The sequence below is a fragment of the Aspergillus tanneri genome, assembly GCF_003426965.1.
Source record: "Aspergillus tanneri strain NIH1004 chromosome Unknown AapTan_8_pilon_pilon_pilon, whole genome shotgun sequence".
Lineage (NCBI taxonomy): Eukaryota > Fungi > Ascomycota > Eurotiomycetes > Eurotiales > Aspergillaceae > Aspergillus > Aspergillus tanneri.
In genome coordinates this window covers 752903-777513 of record NW_022984635.1, presented here as the reverse complement: position 1 = coordinate 777513, position 24611 = coordinate 752903, and the positions used below count along the sequence as shown (strand labels likewise).

The 24611-nt window shown below is 48.2% G+C and overlaps 7 protein-coding genes across 7 annotated transcripts; 4 read left to right on the top strand and 3 right to left on the bottom strand.

The window, feature by feature from the left end:
• Positions 1 to 747: 747 nt before the first annotated feature.
• Positions 748 to 3053, bottom strand: ATNIH1004_010876 (Zn(II)2Cys6 transcription factor domain-containing protein; the record flags this gene model as incomplete). Its single annotated transcript, XM_033575444.1, has 6 exons — positions 748 to 1497; positions 1558 to 1692; positions 1741 to 2225; positions 2290 to 2451; positions 2514 to 2679; positions 2928 to 3053. The coding sequence occupies 6 exons, from the start codon at positions 3051 to 3053 to the stop codon at positions 748 to 750; spliced, it is 1824 nt and encodes a 607-aa protein (XP_033421299.1).
• Positions 3054 to 5448: 2395 nt separating this feature from the next.
• Positions 5449 to 7041, top strand: ATNIH1004_010875 (putative MFS transporter; the record flags this gene model as incomplete). The annotated part of the gene is made up of 2 exons (XM_033575443.1): positions 5449 to 5636; positions 5700 to 7041. The coding sequence occupies 2 exons, from the start codon at positions 5449 to 5451 to the stop codon at positions 7039 to 7041; spliced, it is 1530 nt and encodes a 509-aa protein (XP_033421298.1).
• A 968-nt stretch (positions 7042 to 8009) lies between these two features.
• ATNIH1004_010874 (uncharacterized protein) lies at positions 8010 to 8495 on the bottom strand (the record flags this gene model as incomplete). Its single annotated transcript, XM_033575442.1, has 1 exon — positions 8010 to 8495. The coding sequence occupies one exon, from the start codon at positions 8493 to 8495 to the stop codon at positions 8010 to 8012; it is 486 nt and encodes a 161-aa protein (XP_033421297.1).
• Positions 8496 to 8608: 113 nt separating this feature from the next.
• On the top strand, positions 8609 to 9102 carry ATNIH1004_010873 (uncharacterized protein; the record flags this gene model as incomplete). The annotated part of the gene is made up of 3 exons (XM_033575441.1): positions 8609 to 8748; positions 8852 to 8986; positions 9063 to 9102. 3 exons carry the CDS (start codon positions 8609 to 8611, stop codon positions 9100 to 9102), a joined length of 315 nt encoding a protein of 104 aa, XP_033421296.1.
• Positions 9103 to 11679: 2577 nt separating this feature from the next.
• ATNIH1004_010872 (ankyrin repeat domain-containing protein) lies at positions 11680 to 12671 on the bottom strand (the record flags this gene model as incomplete). The annotated part of the gene is made up of 3 exons (XM_033575440.1): positions 11680 to 12027; positions 12084 to 12223; positions 12539 to 12671. The coding sequence occupies 3 exons, from the start codon at positions 12669 to 12671 to the stop codon at positions 11680 to 11682; spliced, it is 621 nt and encodes a 206-aa protein (XP_033421295.1).
• Positions 12672 to 15829: 3158 nt separating this feature from the next.
• On the top strand, positions 15830 to 20547 carry ATNIH1004_010871 (putative ABC multidrug transporter; the record flags this gene model as incomplete). Its single annotated transcript, XM_033575439.1, has 3 exons — positions 15830 to 16013; positions 16177 to 17948; positions 18022 to 20547. 3 exons carry the CDS (start codon positions 15830 to 15832, stop codon positions 20545 to 20547), a joined length of 4482 nt encoding a protein of 1493 aa, XP_033421294.1.
• A 1364-nt stretch (positions 20548 to 21911) lies between these two features.
• On the top strand, positions 21912 to 24386 carry ATNIH1004_010870 (threonine/serine exporter family protein; the record flags this gene model as incomplete). The annotated part of the gene is made up of 1 exon (XM_033575438.1): positions 21912 to 24386. The coding sequence occupies one exon, from the start codon at positions 21912 to 21914 to the stop codon at positions 24384 to 24386; it is 2475 nt and encodes an 824-aa protein (XP_033421293.1).
• Between the last annotated feature and the right edge of the window lie 225 nt (positions 24387 to 24611).

Here is a 24611-nt window from a genome sequence, read left to right as displayed (position 1 = left end):
TCACAAAACCGGTACCCAGATCGGCTGCTTGGCAGAGGTGGTAGTCGAAGATGCCGCGTGGGTAAATGATAATAAGCAGGAGTAATGAAATGATTGTCGTATTTCAGTTTTCATGTTGACTTTCTCTCGTGATTATTTGTTCACTCTCTCCCTCTCCTTTTTATTTCTTTATTTTGCTATTTTCCTATTTGTTTACAGTTTTCCTGCCTATAGTGAGCTTACAGGGACAATTTAATCCATGAGATAGATATCAAGGTTCGGGCCAGTCCCTAACTGCGGCTGCAGAGCTGGATATAAGCCAGTGCATCTGCCCATCCAATACGTACCACCAGTCAAACCGTTAATGCTCGTCCATAGCTGCTTTCCTATCCAAGGAGCCATTTGTATCATAGCCTAGCCATACTATACCCAGGGAACTCCATTTTTAGTTCAGGGCCATGTGTGGACGTCGTATGATAACTTCGACCATTTTCATTAACCCTGCAGGCACACGGTAAAATCAGGATAAGCTATTGAAATTAAGGGTTGAGATACCGTACATGTAGCATAGCAGTGACGTTTCTCATTCATGAAGGTGCTGATATGTCTCCAGATTAATTAAGCATCACTTGTGTCTGCAGTTAAGCCGCTGGCATAAATCGTTTCCTCATTCACTTGTGGCGTTCGTCCTGCGATTACCAATTATATTTCTCCCGATGTCAAAAATTTCTTTCAAATATAAATAGCCGAAACAACTGTTCCCAGGACTTAACCCGTTTTCGGTGGCGAACTGGCACGAGGAGAAAACTCAGGCATGGCACTACCCCAGAGTCCAAGCGCATGGCGCTTCTCCACCAGCTTCAACACCTCGTAAATAAACGTCCGCTCTGGCCCGCCATCGGGGAAAACCTCCCACGCAACTCGCACGGGAAACGCAAGCCGGTTAATCATGTTCCCCGGCGCAGTCAGGATATACCATTCTAGACTACGGCAGATGCCACATCCCAGCTCGTATTGCTCCGCTGGGCTCACATGATCCGGTCGAGTGTCAATGGAGGACAAGACAAGCCGTGAGGAATAGTAAAGGCACATCGTTTGGGCCAAGCGCAGGTTAGGATACACAAACCTTGGGGGGATTATAGTAGCACCGGTTTGCAGATCCCGACATCGGAAAATTGGGAATTGGTCACTCGGCTCAGCGTCAACTTCTCTCTGGGGTCCATCTTCATAATTATCGACCCATGCTTCTTTCCACTGTAGGAACCGGTGAGTCAAATCCGCAATGCAGTTCCAAAGCGTGGTCTGCTTGACCGCGGTTTCGTGGGCACTCATCAAAATTTTCGACTCTAACGCGGACTGGAGAGAGTCATGCTGTGATAGCACGGCCGGTATGTCAACCGCTAAATCCAGCAGATGATGGAGAATGTCTTTCTTGGTCGTATTAGCCGACCACGGTATTGTTTTCCATTCATCCTGAGCGAGAAAGGATGGAGTGCGGTTGACAATGGCAGCGCCAACCTAGGAGTCATTAGACACATTAGACATAGACACCAAGACAAGGGCAATGAGCAGGCACACCCAATATGGCCGCAGTTCAGCGAATAGCAGATGCTCTACTCCATATATGTGATTCTCGGCACCCCGATGTTCGATCAATCTCAGAGCGCCTTGAATGTGGGCCGACAGTGATCCTTGGGTTGTACGTTCGACACTCTATATACGATCAGAAGGCTAAGACCGATATAACGAAGGCAAACATACCTCAAAAGCCATTAGAAGAATGACTGTCACGAGTGTCGACTCAGCCTTGCTGCGCTCTGGATCCTGCAATGCCTCCTGAAGGCTTCGCAGGACGCGAGGATAGGTACAGAGGCCTGAAGCTTCAAGGCCTTTATCTTGGATAGATCGACCGAAGAATGCCACAGATACTGTTTCAAACGCATCCGTAAGAATAGGTGAAAACATACGGATTTCGGCGGCTCGTCGTAATGCCCCTGCCTGACCAGATTTCACATCAACCTCCGGGCTGAAGGCGTCTACGAAACGTTCGATAAAGATATCGAGCATCGGCCTAGTCGAGGTCAGGCATAGAATAGAGCTACCAGATGATGACTCGTCCGAAGAAACGGATGGACTCCGGTTGAAATCAAACTGATCAGAGCAAACATATGCACATCCATTGTCCTGCACCAGTTCATCAACGTAATTCTCGCATGAAGAGCGCGGAGCGAGGGCCCGATCATGTACTGCACAGGTCAGCCGGTTTTAGACACCCCGAGTGTACTCCACCGTCGCAAAATTCCGACATACCATCTACCCCTTCCCATGAACTACCGGAGACAGCAATTACCTCGCCTTTGGAGGTCCGAATATCCGAGACGATACGATCGACAACATCCAGCGGGGCGGAGCGGATTGATTCGAACAACTTCTTGAGTTCCACAAAACGCCGTTGAGTTCGGTTCCGGTGTTCTATGACACATAATGCCAAGTCAGTCTTTGCTTGACAGTTTAGACCATGAGAAAACACCCACCACGATTGTTTAGTCGAACTGTTAACTCACGGATCTCCGTCCGCAAATAGTCTATTTCCTCTGCCTGGCTGATAGGCCGAGGATCCTCATCAGACGTAGGCTCGTAGACACATTTGGAAGGGTACCCATGAGCGCAGCATGCATGACAGGGTTTGATACGATCACACTGCCGTCAATGGTTAATAGAAGCTTTTCCGTTAGTCTCCTGCAGATAAACCAATGGGGTTCTTTTTTTGTGGTTGTTGTTTTTGTTTATAGCCAAATATCCAATTTATTAAACCTTCTAGATTAAGTACTTCCATGTGCGACAAAATGCAACGAATGTTACAAAACAAGGAGGCCAAAATTAAGGAAGAAAGGCATAGTGATGGTGACCTCGGCAAGCTAAGTAAACAACAGCGGATCGGAACGTACCCTGACCTTGCGGGCCCGACAGACCTTGCATGACCGTGTTTGACGAGCGGTTCGATCGGAACCGACCACTGTCTCCTTCTCCCCAGATTCCTCGGGGAGCAGACCTCGCGAATCGAAATGAACCATGGGCAGAAAAGCGAGGATGTAAGAGGGTCCGATGCGAGGAATGAAGGATGGATTGGGAGGATGGCTGAGTGTGGATGGACCAACGGTACAGCTGGAAAGGAACAAGCGAGATCAGAACGAGCATGTCCGAGATCTCCCTTTCGCTTACAACAGCTAGGGGCCATCGAGGGCCAATGACAAGACGGCGCGAGTGGGTTCTGGGGGTCAAACCAAACCTTCAGTCAGACAACATGAGACAGGTAATGCCACATACCTAGCTAGGTTAATATATATTAAACTAGCAAACGTCTTCTTTCGGTACTGCTGTCGCGAGGACCGAAGATTATATATGACTCGTTTAAATCATTCGGAGGGCACTGAGCGAGAAATGTCAGTACATACATACTACGTGCTCTGTACGATATTGTTCCGCAGTATCACGAGGACAACAGTGCCGATAATAGTGCACTAACAATTTGGGGTTAGCGGTATTTGAGACCGTCAACGTTTCGGAAGAACAGTGACTCCATTCTCTCATAACATAACACCTGAGGTATCCAGCTATCATCAAACGCCCTCTCGTGAGTATAATAATTATAGGAAGCTTGGCTTTGAATCTACATGTCTTCTGTTACATGCACTGCGCACAAAAACAATGGATTAGGCGCTGCTGTTATGGTTTTCGAAGGATATGCGAATACACCTGGCAACACAATTAATATGTACACACTATCCCGTGGCACGTGTATGGGGTAGCATCCTAGACGGCGTCGTTGTTTGGGGGTAAGTTGTTTTCCCTGATACCTGTGGATAAGATCGGAGTGAATAGGTGACTAATCGATTTATATAGAATCACTATGCTAGGGTTTTATTTACTAAGATTATTACACCACTATCGTTAAGCCAGAATTCAGGCTGTAGGCTCTCCAGTGTACTTTTCATACCCTGATATCGATGGTCCTGATACCGATAAGCTGTTGAAGGAGCCAACTTGTTGTTACCCTAAACAGAACAAACTTTCTATGACGTATAGTACGGGCTAGGATGGTTGGTCCAATAGACCAGTTCCGACTAGATTTCCCCTCTAGATGAAGCATAAGATTCTGCCCAGGCATCAGTAGTAAAGGTGATCTTAACAAGTATATATTAGGAGCCGTTCGGTGTCTGGGGTGGCCTAATATTTGATTTCTCCATACAAGTATAATTTATATACCCATAGAGTTTATAGATAAAATTATAAGATACGTAACTTCCATTAATAGTCGACGGCTTTCCTTAGAATTCTTGTCCATACCATGATACTACCCCATCGAGGAACACCTCTGTCAAGAAAACCTCCCTTCGTATCTAGGCCAAGAGACACCAGTATTTAAGCTGCAGCCCCTAAGCGGTCTTAATGCGCCTCGCCCACTCTTGACTGACAGAGTATAGTCTAACATCCGTGGGCAGATGTCTTTTTAGTTTGTGTGATGATAATATCGGGACTATGTACCGAGAGGACAGATCGAGGAGGAATACGATTCTGCTAAGCATCGACTATGGACGATAATCTCCTATAGCGGTATGTGCCCTCTTTATAAAAGGACTGTGGGGAACACGATACTTCGGGTATGGAAGCAGCCGATGGGAGCGGTATGCCGAGGACCTTGGCACGTGGGGGTTTGGACGTGTGGATGAGGGACTGTAACTATAGGACATTTCAAGTATCTAGACTCGAGGGTAAAAGTAAATACTATATTTCAAAGAGTGCTCTACAGGAGACGACGACAGATGCCATCGGAGGCGGTGCGATCAAAGCATTCTGAATCAGCATGTACAAGGGGAAAGACATCCAGCAATACAGGCTAAATGTTGCATATTTACCCTCTTATTAAAAGCACAAACACGTCAAGACGCAGTTCCCCTCAGAGCCGGAGGAATTCTGGACAGGTTGCGTACTCTGTAAGGTTCAACAATCCACGGGCTCCCTTGCGCCGATCGTCGATCCTTTCCCCATGGACATACTCCGACATCAGAGAACATACGTACTTATGAAGAGGAGCCTGCATTGTCATGCCCAGCACAGACCTGGCCAGCCCGCGTGGGGGGATTGGACTGTCCCATATTGGTTGATGAGCTGTTCCATCACCGGCATTTCTCCGCACCCCACCCGTTGAGTCCCCAGATATCTCATCATATCGGACCCGTTGGGTTGGCTGGTTGGTGCCCCCCACGCTTCTGTGGATCCTTTCCCCAGATCCCAGAGTAAAGTTTACTTCACGATAAACTCTGTTGTCCATCGGTCAGCTGTGTGTGCAACACTTGGGGGATTTATATAAACCTACTCGTATGGTCTCCCTTGCTTTTTGATTCCTATATCCCCGGGAGTTCGGCCTTTCTGATACCCATCTTTATTCAATCTTCTGCGCCGCTGACTATGAGCGATAATGTCATTACCGACAGGGGGGTCTTTGGCGATAAAGCCAACATGACCCAAGAGGAGGTGGCACAGATCGCTCAGCTGACAGACGAGGAGAAGGTCGTCGAGAAGAAGCTGCGACATCGTATCGACAGTCTGATCATGCCCTTGGTTATCCTGGTGTATCTGATGAACTATATTGATCGGTACGTGATGGGGCGGATACCGTCCAGTCTCCTATGGCCTGCCAGGATATTAACTCTGGACAGAAACAACTATGCCGCGGCCAAACTGCAGGGCCTCGAGGACGACCTCTCGCTCAATGACCAGCAATACCAAACAGGCCTGTCAATCCTGTTCGTCGCCTACATTCTTATGCAGGTCCCGTCCAATCTGTTGCTCAATTACATAGGCCGTCCATCGCTCTACCTCGGCTTTTTCACCGCTGCTTGGGGTTTGGTGTCGGCCTTGACCAGTCAAGTGAAGGGATATGGCGGCATCGTCGCCTGTCGGTTTATCCTGGGCTTGGTGGAGGCTCCCTTTTTCGCGGGTGTGCTGTTTTACCTGTCCAAGTGGTACACCAAGAAAGAGTTGGCTCTGCGCATGAGTATCTTCTACTCCGGCTCGTTGATCAGCGGTGCTTTCGGCAACCTCATTGCTGCTGGCATCCTGAACGGACTGGATGGCCATCGAGGCCTTTCGGCCTGGCAGTGGCTGTATATCATCGAGGGGGCCATCACCATCGCCATCGGCTTGACCGTTATGGTCGTATTGCCCGACTTCCCCACCACCTGGCGGCTGTTATCACCGGAAATGAAGAACGTCGCCAACCGACGACTGGCCATCGAAGCGGCTGAGGCCGACGTCGACGAGGCCGGAAAGATGAGCCAGATTAAAGGCCTGAAATTGGCGTTTTCTGACATCAAGACGTACGCTCTTGCGATCGCCTACATGTCCATCACCGGCGCCAGTGGCTTTCAGAACTTCTTTCCAACCTTGACCAAGACCTTGGGCAAAGGTGAAATTATTTCTTTATTGCTGGTCGCCCCGCCATATGTCTTCATGGTCTTCTACAGTCTGGTCCATTCATACATGTCAGATCGTTTAGGCAACCGGTTCTGGTTTTTCGTCTATCCAATCCCCATCACCATTGTAGGGTTCATTATCTTCATGGTCACCGATGGCTTCGGGCCCCGCTACTTCTCCTTCTTCCTTATGATTTTTATCTTCGCTCAGATGGGAACCGTCTACTCATGGATTGCTAATGCTATCCCTCGACCGCCGGCGAAACGAGCTGCCGCTTATGCGTTCATCAATTCGGTTGGCAACTCCGCCAGTATCTGGACCCCTTTCACCTACCGCGAACAAGACAAGCCGCACTACCAGCCCGCGATGGGCGTTTGCATCGTGCTGCAGGCCCTGGGTGCTCTCATGGCTGTGTTCATGTTCTTCCATCTTCGCTCTCTGAACAAGAGGCTCGCCCGTCTCGAGGACGAGGATGCGGTTTTGACGGATCGGGAACTTGAACGGTTGCAGAGAACGGCGGACGTGGAGGGCATCGATATTGCGGCGGCGCGCCAATTGCAGAAGGGTTTTCGGTATATGATTTGATTTGATAGATACAGAAATATAGTTTATGAATTTGATTTTTTTTACCTACTATGATCTTAACTAATGACCTAGTCAAAACTCCTTTAAGCTAAGCGAAAGGAGCGAAATTAGTAATGATGGCCTTTAGATGAACTTGGTCCTAGTATTTCCGACCGGTATCAATATCCCAAGCTTTATCCCCATAGAAACGCTGTGTTTAACGATTCATTTGCCTAACTCATGGCTGTTTTAGTTATTCTTCTTCGTCAGCTTAGTGATATCTTGAAATGACTGTGATCTCACCCTCCAAGGACCATGCCTTCTCATGCTGACTGCCCGAATGCTTGATATATTACAATCATGGCATGATTAGTAATCTTTGGTACTATTTACACCTGCCGCCTGCGTGTCAGCCACAACCTTACTCGCCTGCAGTCCGTCCACCACGATTGGAGATAAGAACCAGTCCCTTAATAAATAATGGAAAAAAGGGGGCGGAAGGGTCTCTTTCAGGACATAGAACTCAGAAATAAAAAAGTAAAAAAATCATAGAGCAAGAGAAATGGTTAATCCAAGGATGCGATGAGAAAGTATACGTCACAAGGAACAAAACTGTCCTGTAGTACTGTCGCAATAGACATGTGAAACTGGGGCCGACTTCATTAAAAATCAGTATTTGCTTTCCACCCGAAGATGGAAGAGCCAAATATCCCGTTTTCCCAGAGCCCTCTAGCAATTATATTCAAGCATACCCCCTACATATTACTCCATCGATGACAGACAAGATTGGAGACGGTCGACAGGATGACAGGATGCGACATTTTAGGCCTGTACTCCGTACAGGAGGACGATGCACATCAATTCCAGCTGATGCGGGGAGCCGAACAGCTTGAATCCACAGTGGAGTCAGTGTGCCTAACTCGTTGTCTTTGGCATGATCCACCAATCTCCTAATCAATTCGAGGTATACACATAGTACGGAGTAGAGACTACTCACTACCGAGCAAGTGTTCCATCATGGCGACGCCCGTTGATGCCTCGAGACTATTGTGAAGTTCGACCAACGTAGTGCGACCTAAATATCGACCATGTTTAGAAATAAAGATATCTTCAACCACAGGAACAGCTGAGAGGCGGCATTCTGGTGCCCATGACATCATCCCACATGGTTGGGAGACGAGAAATATGACTCCCTTGCGTGATTCGACCCCTGTTGTGGCCACTGGTGTGCTGCTCCATGGCTGGGCTATCCGTCTTAATCGACACAGATGCGGAGAAGCAGAGCGGGAGGAGGCGGTCATGGATTGAGGGCTGCTGATTCGGCTGCCGATGCGGAGGACTCTGGTCCGTTTGAGGTGACGGCGATCTGTGTAAGTCGCATTGTCATCGCCGGATTGGGTGAGGGGTGGATCACGTGATTTATCATTGGCGTCTTGAACCCATGATATATAGTCGCCACGGTCCTGCTCGGCCATCTCCTGTCCCTCAGAAGCCTTAGCTGTTAAATATCAATATCTGTTCTTCAATTTTTCGGTGTATCTGTTTATTTAGCCCCGGTTATTGATGCCTCAGTGCATCTCACCTCGCCATGTCTTATCTCATTGAAGCATCTCGGCCTTTCACTCGTGTCCGGAGTAATTCCTCTCTAACCCGCCAGTTCTCAATCGCAGTCCCAGCTAGAAAGGCTGGTGAAATCGGATCGCCGAAGCCTCGTGGATTTCTTGCGGAGTATGATCACTGTCTTTCCTTTTTTCATTTGAACACCAATGACGTCATCGGACGACATGGATTCGCATTCCATTGTCAAAGATCGCGCTAACCGAGGCAATAGGAGGGATTCCTTCGCTCAACGTGAAGCTGCACAGGAGAACATGTACATCCGATCGCAAGAGGCAGATAAGTTGAGGATTCTGAAGCAAAAAATGGCAGAGCAACGTCGACATCTTGAAGAGCTGGATAGGCATCTGTAAGTTCAAGACTATTCCCAACCTTTGTCGTATGTATATACTGGCCGTGAATGAGGTGCTGACCAGTCTTGCTAGCCAAGAATTGTCTAGGGAACAAGCCTTTGCGAAGAATTAGGGCCGGTAGCCGCAGTTTCTTTTTGTCTTTTCAGCATCCGTTTTGTCAGGCTTTCGTCGCAAGATCCTCCTAGACCTTTGAGAGGCTATCCAAGAGAGTGATCAGATTCGGTCGGCCAGCACTTGATCTGGCTCACCACCTATTCCCTCTCCCGCCAGATTGTCAAGCGGGACCTGATAGTGGCTGGAAGGGGGTTTCATCTTCACTAGAAAGATTTACATATATACCCATGTACTGGGCACCGTGACATTGAATGGTACGCCATGCCTAGATTCGGATTCAATGAACTTTATAGCTTCTGGCATGGAAATGAGATTGATATCCAACTACCTCGATGATCACACGAGCCCTACGTAGCCTGGACTGGTAGTACTACCCAAGACGTATATATAAAACACATTGCCATACTGAGTACGTCCAATCTAGCACGGCTGGAGAGAATCCGGCGGGATTACGAGGGCATGTGAGATTCAATAAAATATGCTAGGCAGACTTCCAGGCATCCATTTACTGGTATTCCTAACCTACCTCGATCGTATGTATTGTCTTTGTAGGAGTATATCGTAATTATGGACTTATAGAGTATTGGACCTATACTAAATGAGGAGAACGAATTATGCTCAATACAGTGACGAACATAGAGAAGTCTGTTTAGGCTTCCGAGTGGAGTTGTTTTTATAGCCGGATCCGGCGCCATACACGTAGTTACGGGGAGAGTGATATCGGTTATATACCGGTAAACGATTCCACTTGGGAGCCTAACTAATGTCAAAAATTATTCAAGGCACTCGGAATCGGAGGAAGAATACAAAAAGTACAAGGAACATGCTAAGCTGAATATAGACAATTAATTCCAATAGGCTAGGAGATGGAATGACTTATTAAGAACATACGAACGTGATTTCTAAACAGCTTGATGTCTTTCCCTTTCCATTTTAATGCTCATCCTTCGCCACTTTTTGCTCGCTGAGTAGAACTGAGCACACCCTAGCAGCCTGAGCCGATCATTGAGCAAGGGCTGAGCAGGGTAAGGTAATCTCAATAAAATGCACCACGCCAGAGCTCCACCGGTTGTGTCTATTTTTTCCCATAATGGCACTTTTCATCGTCATTCGATGTTCGCAGTCTGAATACTGTGTATTGTTGTGAATCTACAGTAGGTCAGAGGAATTGGCATCGAATAGAGAGAACTACGCCATTGAATTGGATGAGCGAGCTTAGTTAGTATACAGGAATTTGTCTGTGGGAAGACATATACTAGAGAGGACTTCGCCGATCCTTCGGGTAATCCTTCGGGCCGATCCTATGTTCATAACATGTATAAAGCCGAGCTGGGTTCCTGTTTGAAAGACCTCATGTACCTTTAAAGGGCTGGAGCCCCTAGCCCTGGATGGTCCATATCACGTGACAAATTATTTGTTTATTCGCCCTTTTCTTTCTTTCCTGCAACGATTCCTTTTTTGTACATAGCCACAGCCTATTATATAGTAGTAGGCTCTACAGGTTCAGCCCATGACACCTCAACATATGTTCACGACTCGGTCTATCTAGCTCTATCCCTTTTACTGCTTTCATGGTGACCTACAGCAACTATGAAGATGGGTTTGTTTTCCCTGTAAATTTGAAAAGCAGTAGTTGTCTTTGAAGCGCACATTGTTAGATAGAAGGGCATGTTTACCTCTACAAGCAATTCGATTACAGCAAAGCACAATGTATTATCCTCAAGGAGGTGCAAAGGGCTGGCTGTGCAAAATTGTCTTGCGTACCCTCATAGTTCCCGGAAATAAGCCGTAGAAGAGATTCCAAGAATACATGTTGAGATAAAACCGGCGTTGATAAGTATCAGCCCCTCCTTTGGTAATAGCTCTAAAATATTCGTAAATACCCGCAACATTCTTGACATCCACTGCAAAGAGCCGGGGTGCCCTAGATCTGTGTTTGCCTGCGATGAGGCCTGACACTGATGCTCGAAAGAGATTGTGATCACTTAAAGAATTCCGGGATACCTATGGAGAAAGCTTTCTTACTTCATCTGATGTCTGTGGTAGCCTACATAGAGTGTCACTTGCTCGCAGCGTTCAGGTTGAGCCATCGGGCTGATGGACAGTCCACTCGTGAGAGAAGCTCAGATATCGAACACCTGTCCTGAAACATTCTCAAAAAATATCGAATTCGTAGCAAACCCTGCGCTTGTGGTAGGCATCGTTGCAAAAATGGGATCGAGCGCACATATCACAGTGCCTAGAATGCTGATCGGGTTGAGCGAAGAACATTCTAGGATAATATCGCTTTCAAGAACCTCGACATTAGTTTCTTTACTCCATTCACGGATGAGTTTAATGATCTCAGAGTGCACGCTTCTTCTTGCCCACCAAAACAAGTCCAACCCAAGCTGTCCTGAAAATTGATTTCACGTTTTGACAACCGGATCAACTGTTTGACAACTTCCTCGTGACCATTCCTTACCGCCGCTATTCGCGGTGTCGAATGGCAATGATGTGGCATTCAAAAGAGCATTATGCAAAAGCAGTAGGTTTACCACGTCACTACGGCCCCGAGCAGTGGGGTCCGGTCACATCAATCCCGGACATCAGGAGTGATGTTTGAAGACTTAAGTAGCAGCTTAACTACCTCAGTATGACCCTTGGTTGAGGCCATATTTAGTGGCGTGAAACCGTCATTATCTGAAATCATGTTGTCTGCACCGCTCTTGAAAAGTAGCTCTACCAAGTTAGTATGGCCATTAAATGCTGCCGTGTAGAAAGGTGTTCTTCCATCATTAGATGCAATCGTCATATGCACATCAGAAGACCCGAGCCAGACTGCTGGACAGGTCATATAGCGGAGACATTTCTTGGCGAGTATCGTGCTCTCGGCCACTTCAGCAGAAGACTTGAACTCAGAGTTGACCTGCAGAGTTTTGCCCTGGGTGGAATATTGCGAAGCAAGTACTTTCTCACTGAGAAATGTGCCAAATGCACAGTTTTCAACTCAATATTGCATCCCGCTTGGGGGCACCGGATTTCCAGAAGAGATCCGCAGAGATCGAATATCTCGGTATTGGCGTAGTCTTCATCAATAACTCCCGGCAGCTCAACCAGGAGGAGTTCATCAGTCTTCACTAATGAGCAACGCCGCAGAAATCTCACTGATTGTTAGCGGTCATTGGCCGGAGGCTGCCCAGCGTAGCAGGGAAAAGGCTCGGCATCTGTCCTTCTGAAAGCTGTGATATCTTTATCCAACTTCATTCACATATGTGTTCGGGACCAGCTGGAGTACAGTTGATGACTTCTTCAAGCTTCTTTTGACTTTTACCGCTGCGTAAAAGTGTCTTGCTGCAACTTTATCCATAAAAACTGTCCATTACAGCGATCGGCAAGTCTTTCACTAATGTTCTTTTTGCTTTATCTGTCTTCTTCGGTAGTTTCTCACTCACAATGCTTCGAGAGTATGACAGGACAGGGAGTGATCCGATGCTCAAAGATGGGATCGTAGGTGGGTAACCCTCGTTGTGATGGGAACACCGAATTTCTCGCTCGCAGGCTAATCATCATGACGCGCGTAGGCATGCCTGTGGTTGCTCTCAATGTCCCTAAGAAATGTGTAATGGAGTCGCCGTCGTTTGCCAGCCAGGCCCTTTTTCCCCAATCACATTCATCTAGTCCATCCGGTATAAATGTGCATCCGGGAACGGCTGATACAATCTCTTGCGGGGGGCTGACGGCCTCCCCGCGAGTTGCCTCTGTCCTTGAGATTTTTCACCCCGTTCGTGACCCAATGCAAACATTCTTGAGTGGGAAATCAGTTAAGATAACCATGATTTTATTGCCAAAATAGGGCCCCCTCGACTTTCAAAATCGGCCGAAAAGAAGAAGTGGGCAATAAGCGAATCCAGCATGGGTGACAGATGCTCAATTATCTTCGCACAAAGTATAGACTCCCGCAGGGCCATTGACCTAGAGGAATTTGGCACATCCTGCAGGAAAATTGGGAGAGGACCAGTTGAGATACCAGGGAAGGTCTAGGACCTATACACAGGAGCCTTTGACACTCCTTTCGACATATGTTTCGTAAAGCTCGTTTGGAGAATGATCGCCTAGCAGCCATGTCTGTAGAACCTTCTTGTTTCGACTTCGCTAGTCAGTTAAAGCTCGAAAGCCAAAATAGACAGGCTTACATTCGATATCAGCTCTAATCTATCCATAACTCGTTTAAAGTCGATAATTCAAGCCCCCCAATCCACAAAGATACCTTTGTTTAACAGTCAGTCTGCGGTGGTATTGAGGAGGTTAAAGGATGCTATATACCGGAAACATCCCGACTAGCAATTTCTCCATACTTCAGTACCGCTCCTCTCTCTCCATCAATGGGGATCAATCTCTGGAGGTTGTTCACCAGCGTTGAAAATTATGCAACTTGCTCAAACCGTTACGCTTTGTTATTTAAGGCCCAGTTGAGCTTTTGTCTTTTTGACTCGATTGAGGCTTGGGGATGAGCGTGTCTCCTGAACATTCGACCCTTGATCGATCTCATATCCACTCTTGATATGGATGTCTGAGAAACATCATCTTCACACTGACAAATGTCTTTGATGGCTGAAAGGAGTTCTTGGATATTTGATAGCGTCCGTGGATCATCAAGGAGCTTATGATGCTTAGTCGATAAACTTCCCTCCTCAAATCCAACAATCCGGACCTATTTTTCACGGCGACTTTTCTCGGTTTCGAATTGAGCGACTAAAGAAAGCGACTCACTTGCGAAGTCCCTCTAGAGTCAAACTTATCGACAACACCTAAGTAGGTATTGAAAAGACCAGCCAATCCTAGAACTCCGACTGCAAAACTAACTGGCTCCATAACTGTGCCTCAAGTGTACGGGCGTTCATATCTCGTGGAGCAACGGAATTACTTATGCGATCGGAGAGAACAACTTGCAACTAACTATAAGACTCCGAAGCCCAGAAGATGCCAAATAGATTTAATACTGTCAGCCTTTTGTTATGGCCTTATCATAGCGCGGACTCATTTCTTTGACATGCGAATTTGAGAACTAATAACAGCAAAGCAGTTGTAGGGAAATGTTGCACCCTTGCTTGTACAGAATAATTATCATAGACTAGAACTAGTACGTCGACTCTGGCTTTAAGCGTATATAACCCGACTATTTTCTGGTTTATATACCAGCTGGTGAATTCCTTGATGTAAACGATACCAGGAGCAGGGCAGTCAGTTTTGAGCTCGTAGCCGGTTGGCTTATATTTCTCCTCTATAACAATCTAATAGAAAACGATCAGCACGCCCAGAGTACGAGTTGCTTGTAGGTTGAACCACTCCCTATCTAGAAGAGCGTATTAATGTTGAAGTTCCTTTATATTATAAAAGCGATTGTGTTTGTCTCTTACAGCGTCCTTATCTTAGTGAGCTCTCGAAATATAGCCGCTTTCTATACAACGCTCACAGCGTTTTCTTCGGGCATTATTGTCCCGCCAAAAGTATCTTTTCCCCATGGTCAGCCAATGATGAAGAAAAGAATCGCAGAAGAGAAAGTGGTACAAAATAATAAAGGTAATAATGGAAAGAATTTTAATATAAAATCCTAAGCTCTTATGGAATACATTGTCTTCAACACGAGAGAAGAATACACGTTCTTATAATTTCGTCGCAATCGCAATGCACAGTTTGTTTACTTAGGTGCGGGCCCTGAGCGCTCACTGAGTGGTGATCTCTGATGTGGAATATTCACTGAGCAAGCCCCTGAGTACCTCATTAAAGTGGTAGTATCCAAAAAGAGAAATTCTCAGTGTCTCTAGCAAATCAAGTCTGTATAGTTGCATATGTACTATTTGTGGTGTTTGTATTCAGGTTTGCATAAAAATAACTTTAACTAATGGTTATGTGATTATAAAATCAGCCCGGCCGCGAAGCCTAACCAACCAAAAATAGAAGCACGAAGTCCGTCGGAATTGGAGGGTTAATACCGAGAAATGAAACACATGAAAGGTTCTCAAAGTCGCTCTTCATCATCAGTATCCTGCCTGGAAAATGCAGGACTGAAAATCAAGTCGGATTTTGGGGATAAACGGCATCCGTGAGTCAACTTATGACTTATCGTAGCCTAGATTAGGTTGGCTGCCAGGGTTATTGTTCGTGTTTTAAACTTTATTACTCTGCATGCACATGATCCCATACGTCATAAAGACCGCATAACGTTAAGGTAGGCGACATGGCACTTACGAGAAATAGAAGAAAGACGGCATTGCAATGACGCATGGATCGGTGTAGAGAAGTAGTATCTCTTCACATCACTCCTGTAGCTTGCAGTATGTAGAATGTTGACCCGCTGTTGACATAAGTTGCTCCGTCGGCCGTGGGAGATAGGAACCCCTATGTTTCTCCGACGTCCGATATCAGATCTAATTATCAGATTGCTGTCAGGGACTTCGTATTCTGACTAAGAAGAATGGAACAAGGATCACGAGTATTTCCTAAAAAAGACAATCGGAACTGGAGGCTCCCAGGTACCGCTGAGTCATCACAATGTAGACAAGGAGAGCATTACATGATTGGCCATAATAACCGCTGAGTAAGCGGTACTGAGTTTTTTCCCATCGGCACTTGGAAGCCCGAGTGGCCGACTATCCACCTTATGTCTCTTCAAGATCGGCGGACTGCCTCCAAGAAAGCTATTGATCCAATCAATAGCCAGCATAACGATTAAAAATTCCGACATGGAAGCTATGATTGAAAATCTCGATGAGCTTTGTATGCCAGAAATCCGAGAATCATCCGTCGGAGATGACCACAGCGCCAAAGCTCCGCCGCCTCGGCTGCGGTCCATCACTTTCCGGAACAAGACTTGCAATATGCTACTAGATGCAACTAATCTGAGGGTTTCTCAATGGCTGGTGGATCGTCTACGCTCGGGTTTCGGGCTGGCTTGGAAGCCATAAAAGTTTCAGCCTTTAAGAGGGCCCCCGACCCACTCCCAAGAAAATTGTTTATATACCTCTCCAAACCACTCACCCCTCATGACGGAGTTTCTTTTCCCTCAGGTTACTTTCCTTCTCGAAGCTAGGTCGTTGCTTTGCTTTGCAACTCATCGATCCAGCCATGGAGGCTCAGGGTCATTCCCCGTATCCCCAGGCACCTGCCTCGGAGGGCAGAGATGATACCGACAGTACAGCTACGATCATGGGTGATGACTCGCCATCTATCCCAGTCCCCAATGTCAGCCGAGCCAACGACTGGAGCTTAATGCCCCAGATTAAACAACAAAACGAACGTGAGATGGAGTCAGGGTTCAAACGTCGCGAACTTGGCGTCACCTGGAAGAACCTGAGCGTCGAAGTTGTCAGCGCAGAAGCCGCCGTGAATGAGAACTTTTTCTCCCAGTTCAACATACCCCAGCATATCAAAGAATCACGCAATAAACCTCCTCTTAGGACCATCCTGAACAACAGCCACGGCTGCGTCAAGCCTGGAGAGATGCTTCTAGTGCTAGGCCGACCCGGCTCCGGTTGTACCACATTGCTTAAAATGCTCGCGAATCGAAGGCTTGGCTATAAGTCCGTCCAGGGTGAGGTTAACTATGGCTCATTGACCGCCAAAGAGGCCTCCAACTACCGTGGTCAGATTGTTATGAACACGGAGGAAGAACTGTTTTTTCCCACATTGACTGTCGGACAAACAATGGATTTTGCAACGCGCCTAAAGATCCCATTCAAGCTACCCAACGGTATCGACTCACCGGAAGCCTATCGCAAGGAGACCAAGGATTTCCTGCTTGAATCGATGGGCATTTCCCATACCAATGATACAAAGGTCGGCAACGAATATGTCCGGGGTGTGTCTGGTGGCGAGCGCAAGAGAGTCTCTATTATTGAGTGTCTCGCCGCACGTGGCTCAGTGTTTTGTTGGGATAATAGCACGCGTGGGCTGGATGCCAGTACAGCTCTTGAATGGACTAAGGCTATCCGTGCCATGACTGACGTCCTTGGTCTTTCTACCATAGTCACATTATATCAAGCCGGCAACGGTATCTACGATCTTTTCGATAAGGTCTTGGTCCTGGATGAGGGCAAGGAGATCTACTATGGTCCCATGGCCCAGGCACGTCCCTTCATGGAGGATCTTGGGTTTGTCTGCCGTGAGGGCTCTAATGTTGCGGACTTCCTTAGCGGCGTTACCGTCCCGACAGAGCGTAGAATTCGCCCTGGATATGAGAATCGCTTTCCTCGCAACGCTGACACGTTGGCGGCAGAGTATGAGAAGTCACCGATCCACGCTCAGATGGTTGCCGAATACGAGTACCCCGACACCGACCTTGCGCGGGAGCGCACTGAGGATTTCAAAGCCGCCGTTGCAGAGGAACAGTCAAGTCGGCTTCCGAAGAATAGCGTATTGACTGTCGATTTTGTTGATCAGGTCAAGGCGTGCGTTGCTCGGCAGTACCAGATTCTGTGGGGAGACAAGGCCACCTTTATTATTAAACAGGTGTCCACCCTGGTCCAGGCATTAATTGCTGGCTCCCTGTTCTACAATGCCCCTAACAATTCTGGGGGCTTGTTCGTCAAATCAGGTGCCCTGTTTTTTTCGTTACTTTACCACAGTCTTCTCGCGATGTCCGAAGTGACCGATTCATTTAGCGGCCGACCTGTTCTCGTTAAGCATAAGGGATTTGGATTCTACCACCCTGCTGCCTTCTGTATTGCCCAGATTACTGCAGATATCCCCGTTCTTTTGTTCCAGATCAGTGTTTTCTCAATCGTCGTTTACTTCATGGTCGGATTGGACATGTCGGCGTCTGGGTTCTTCACCTATTGGGTTTTGGTTTTTGCTACCACAATGGTGAGTGTATTTGATGACTCTTCCTGATTGTATGCAATATAGGTTTGTTGATGCTAACTATATGCCATTTTAGGCCATGACGGCGCTCTTTCGTTCTGTTGGTGCTTTATTTAGCACATTCGACGGTGCTGCCAAAGTGTCCGGCTTCCTCATAGCTGCTCTGATCATGTACACTGGCTATATGATCCAGAAGCCCCAGATGCATCCCTGGTTTGGTTGGATTTACTGGATTAACCCACTTGCCTACGGTTTCGACGCATTGCTGTCGAGCGAGTTCCATGGAAAGATCATCCCATGCGTAGGCACCAACCTCATTCCATTTGGCCCTGGTTATGAAGATGCAGCTGGCCACCAATCCTGTGCTGGTGTTGGTGGTGCTATACCGGGAAACACGATAGTCACCGGCGACCAGTACCTGTCCTCCTTATCCTACAGCCACGGCCATGTATGGCGTAATTTCGGTATATTATGGGCTTGGTGGGCTCTGTTCGTGGCCTTGACCATAATTGCGACGTCGCGTTGGAAAGCTGCGTCTGAAACCGGCAGCTCTCTTTTAATCCCACGCGAGAGAGTGGACAGACACCGTCAAGTTGTTTCACGCGACGAGGAATCTCAGTTCGACGAGAAGGCCAAGAAACCCAGTTCTAACGATTCCGAAGATGCTGCTGACATTGGCAAGCAATTGGTTCGGAATACCTCTGTCTTCACCTGGAAGGATCTTACCTACACAGTGAAGACACATTCCGGCGATCGTGTTCTGCTCGACAATGTGTATGGTTGGGTGAAGCCTGGAATGTTAGGTGCCTTGATGGGATCCTCTGGTGCTGGGAAGACTACTCTGTTGGATGTGTTAGCTCAGCGCAAGACTGAAGGTACTATCAATGGCTCTGTCTTGGTGGATGGCCGTCCTCTTCCGGTCTCTTTCCAGCGGTCTGCAGGCTATTGTGAACAACTCGACGTACACGAGCCTTTTGCAACAGTACGCGAGGCATTGGAATTTTCTGCTCTGCTCCGGCAGCCGCGCCATGTCCCAGAGCAGGAGAAATTAAAGTATGTGGATACCATTATTGAGCTCCTTGAGCTCCACGATATTGCAGATACCTTAATTGGCTACGTTGGCGCAGGCCTGAGTGTTGAACAGCGCAAGCGAGTCACCATTGGAGTGGAGTTGGTATCAAAGCCTAGTATCCTAATCTTCTTGGACGAACCAACATCTGGTCTCGATGGTCAATCTGCTTACAATACCGTTCGGTTCCTGAGGAAACTTGCCGATGTTGGCCAAGCTGTCCTAGTGACCATTCACCAACCGTCTGCACAATTGTTCGCTGAATTCGATACCTTGCTTCTCTTGGCCAAGGGCGGCAAGACAGTTTATTTCGGTGATATTGGTGACAATGGCCAGACTGTCAAGGACTACTTCGGTCGTTTTGGTGCCCCGTGCCCGACTAATGTCAATCCAGCGGAGCATATGATTGATGTTGTTTCGGGCGCCCTGTCCCAGGGTCGTGACTGGCATCAGGTGTGGTTGGAATCTCCAGAACACGAGGCTGCTATCAAAGAGCTTGACCAGATTGTGAGCGAGGCGGCATCTAAGCCTCCAGCAACCTCTGATGATGGATTTGAATTCGCCATGCCTCTCTGGCAGCAAACGAAGATTGTAACGAAGCGGATGAGCGTTGCCCTTTTCCGGAATACCGACTACGCGAATAACAAGATTGCTCTTCACATTGGTTCGGCTTTGTTCAACGGCTTCTCATTCTGGATGATCGATGACTCCGTCAACTCCATGCAACTGCGCCTGTTTACCATTTTCCAATTTATTTTTGTCGCTCCGGGTGTTATCAACCAGCTGCAGCCGCTCTTCATTGAACGCCGAGATATCTATGACACACGAGAGAAAAAGTCTAAGATGTACTCATGGGTTGCATTTGTAACTGCCCTGGTTGTCTCTGAGATCCCCTACCTCTGCCTCTGCGCCATATTTTACTTCGTTTGTTGGTACTACACAGTGGGATTCCCAAGCGACTCGGATAAAGCCGGTGCGGTGTTCTTTGTCATGTTGATGTACGAGTTCGTGTACACTGGAATCGGACAGTTTATTGCTGCGTATGCACCCAACGCAGTCTTCGCGTCTCTGATCAATCCTGTTTTTATCGGTACCTTGGCATCGTTCTGCGGTGTGTTGGTACCGTACGCCCAGATCCAGGCTTTCTGGCGTTACTGGATCTACTGGATGAACCCGTTTAACTACCTGATGGGTAGCTTGTTGACGTTCACGGTCTTCGACGTGGAGGTAGAGTGCAAGAAATCGGAATTTGCTGTCTTCGACCCGCCCAACGGCACCACCTGTGGAGAATACCTATCCACATTTATGCAGGGCATCGGGTCGCGGATGAATCTTATCGATCCCGACGCCACGTCGGGCTGTCGAGTGTGCCAGTTTAGCCGGGGCAGCGACTACCTCTACACTATCAACTTGAAGGACTATTACTACGGCTGGCGTGACGCGGCAATTGTTGCCCTGTTTGCGCTGAGCTCCTACGCTCTGGTATACGCCCTGATGAAATTGCGGACCAAGGCCTCCAAGCAGGCCGAGTAATTTATTTCGATTCCCTTCCCTTTGCAACCGTCGCTTGTTTTGTTATTAATTATTTTCTCCCCTCCAATCACCATATTCTATCCAATTGCATATAATGTATTGAACCACCCCCCTCTCAAGGCCTGATTGCTGGCTGGCTGGACTCTGATAGACGGCTACACCGGAGTTTGAACCCACTGGACGTGCGAAATAGAGATATGGGCGTGGGTGGCATGTAAGGCACATAATGTTAATAGATATACAAAAACTTGTTAGGTTTCAGGCCAGATATCTAGTTAATTACTCCGGAGTAGATCTAATTTCAAGCTCATAATCATATGACCATATCTTGGATTCTCACGTGTTTTGGCTGGCAGTCGTCCTTGGACGAGAAGGATGCGGACGTCCCAATCGGGAAGTACCGAGACGACTTCTAATACTAGGAAAGACATTGCTGTTGCGGCCCACTGATCGGGTTTCAGCTTCCAGTATATTCATCCGTATCCACTTGATATGGAAGCCGACTATACACAGTATACAGCACAAAACCAATTTTTTCCCATCGTGTTTCCCTGAAAAAGAGCAATTCTGCCTTTTATTCACTGCAGAAATTTTTGACTTTCTGTGCCGGTTTCCGGTGGAGTCCGGATAAGACTCAGGGGTGGCAAGTCTAGAAGCGTCTTCTGCTGAGACAAGCTCTGCGCCACGCGGCCCTACACATGTAGTCCGCGACGTCGATGCCTGACTCAGAGGTCCGGAATCCGTCCTCAGGCATCAAGTGGAATTCTCCTCCTTTTCTCTTTTGTGTGAGGCTTCAATTCGGTCATCAAATTTATCTATTCTATCCGTTATCTCCTATCAACCTAGGATGATGCTGGCCCCGCCCTCCTCGATGATGTTCTGCAACGTCTCGCTGCTGTGCATCTGCATCGGTATCTGCAAATCAAAAGAATGACAATGAAAGTGGCCATTTGTCTGATAGATGATCCACTTTGCTCGAATCGTCCCTTCAGACGGGGGTCGCCAATCACGTTCTACCCACTCCTGTAACCACAATACAGTCATGGCCGATGTCCTCTTCGCTTTCGCCGTTGTTATCTTTGTTCTAGACTCGACTTATTTTTGGGTAGCTCTCCCGAGGCCAGGCCGTTTGGCACTTCCCCACCCATGGTCCATTATTCTCTCGGCACCATTGCCTGCGTGTAGATAAACTTTCATATTTTCCGACGCTCCCAGTTCCTGATCGGTTGGAATTCTTTCAAGCTGGCCTTCCACGCTGTCTTTGCTTAATACCTTCCCTCCTCCTGTTCATTCAGCGGTAGGATCTTCTGCTTTTCCGTGCTGGATTGCCTGAGGAATAGTGAAGTCTGCCTGAACTCCTCCCTATGTCTCATTCGCGCGAGGACAGTAGTTCCTACGAGCTGATCGGTCACCGAAATAGCTATGACAAAGGCGAATGGACAAATGAACCGCTCCATGATGAACCTCTTCCCCGATCTAATTCCGAACAACCCACGCATGATGGCTCCAGTGAACAAACTGAGTTAGGACGAAGTCCCCGTGTGAGATTTCAATCAGATGGCAATCACCTCAGTCCGTCTGTGCGCCCACCCATGCAACGGTTCAATTCAGACCAGTCTGTTCAGTCAGTTAGATCGATCCTACCCACGTCAGCACAGTTAACAGATATTTCCGATGCCTTCCATATGAACGTGGAGGAAGCCGACATAGCCAATGGGAGTAGAGAGAACCTCAATCCTCAAGTGCCTTTCTCTGACGAGACACCCGAAAAGTCGGGGCTGGAATGGGAAACCTCCCAGCATTCAACGTCGGCCAAAGATCGGTTGCGCGCTGCTGGCCAGCTGATCCGTCAAAAAACTACTAGACTTGGAGAGCGGTTAGGTCGCCCAGTGGATGGCGGGGACCCCCTGGGAGGGTCCTTGTTACCGGGCGATCTAGAGGGAGGCATATCGGATCGTCAGATGCGGGAGAAAAAGGAGCATGTTGTCGATACGCCCAGCAGTGATGAAATCTCGGTTGCTCCTAGTGCAGAGGCGCACCGTCTTGTCCGCGGAATGACCCAGGTACGACGGCGTAGGCCCAGGTCGGCCTACATGCGGTCTGGACAGAGCACTCCAGAGACCCTTAGTCGTCCAGATTCGTGGTATAACTCCCGACCGCTGTCGATCAACGGCGGCGGCGGTATTCTATCCCAACTGTTGAAATTGCAGGCCACCCAGACCTCGGGCAAGGACAGTGTTTCCGTCACCGATTCGTCAGATAGTGATTCGCCAATATCATCGGGAGCTGTGACTCCGAAGAAAGAAAAGCTCAAATGGTACAAGAAGCCACCCCATCGTTCGACCTCATCCCTCGTGGAGGCGTCGATGAATCTGAGCCGTGTCACTTTGCCCGCATCGACGGATGTGATGTCGGCCGCAACGCCGAAAAGGGCCAAGAAAAAGGCGCGGCACAAGACACGCTTGGAGGATGAGATCCGGGTAACAGTACACATCGCGGAGATTCTCGCACGACAGCGGTTTATCATGCAACTCTGCCGCGCACTTATGCGGTATGGCGCGCCTACCCACCGTCTGGAGGAGTACATGCAAATGACGGCGCGGGTGTTGGAGGTGGAGGGTCAATTCTTGTATCTGCCGGGGTGCATGATCATGTCTTTCGATGATCCCACCACGCGCACGGCAGAGGTCAAGCTGGTTCGTATGGCGCAAGGGGTGGACCTTGGTCGCCTTGCCGAAACGCATAATCTCTACAAGAATGTTGTCCACGACCTAATGGGGGTCGAAGAAGCCAGCCAGGAGCTAGATCATATCATGAAGCGGCCGCCGCGATTCAACAAGTGGTTGCTGATCCCCGCATATGGACTGGCTAGTACAGCTGTCGCTCCCTTCGCATTTGATGCACGGCCGATTGACATGCCTATCTGTTTCTTCCTGGGAACTCTGGTTGGGTTTATGCAGCACGTGCTGGCTCCCAAATCAGTACTCTATTCAAATGTGTTCGAAGTCTCAGCGGCGGTATTGACCTCCTTCCTGGCCCGAGCTTTTGGGTCCATCAAGTCCTCGAAACCGGACGAAGCCTACGTATTTTGCTTCTCGGCATTGGCACAATCCTCGATTGCGCTTATCTTGCCTGGTTTCATGGTGCTCTGTAGCAGTTTGGAGTTGCAGTCGCACCAGATGATTGCAGGCTCGATCCGGATGGTCTACGCCATTATTTACTCGCTTTTTCTAGGGTATGGAATCACCGTTGGTACAACGGTCTATGGTTTAATCGATGGAGCGGCGACATCGGAGAGAAGCTGCAAGGGCCTGGACGTGTATCGTAGCACGTACGTGCAGCACTTTGTGTTCATTCCTGTGTTTGTGATTTTCATTGCCATCATCAACCAGGCCAAGTGGAAGCAGATGCCCGTGATGATTGTGATCGCCATCTGCGGCTACGTTACCAACTACTTCAGCACCACGCGACTGGGATCCCAGTCGGAGGTGGCCAACACTGTGGGCGCATTCACGATCGGAATTCTGGGCAACCTGTACAGTCGACTGTGGCATGGACATGCGGCGACCGCTATTCTGCCGGCGATCTTTGTGCTGGTGCCGTCCGGACTGGCGTCCAGTGGCTCGTTGATCGCGGGAATCAACTATGCCAACCAGGTGCGGGACAATCTGCAAAATGGAAATAGCACCTCAGCGCACGAGACCAGCCAGGATACGTCGATTGCCAGTCTCGGATTCGGCATGATCCAGGTGGCGATCGGGATCACCGTGGGGCTGTTCATCGCTGCGCTGGTAGTGTACCCATTTGGCAAGCGACGCAGTGGATTGTTCAGTTTCTAATCCTGGATTGTTTGATATATGTGGATAGGATCTAGAGCTTGTGTATACTATATAGAGCAGGATCGCGATCGCACATGTCCAATGTATATGGAGTTGATGGACATGTGGACCGTGGATGACTTAGACATGATTATTAAATTAGATATTTTGATTCAATTCATGAGCCAATGAATGAAAAGTGTATATATTCCGACTTTCTGGTATTTCTTCTTTTACCTACTAGAC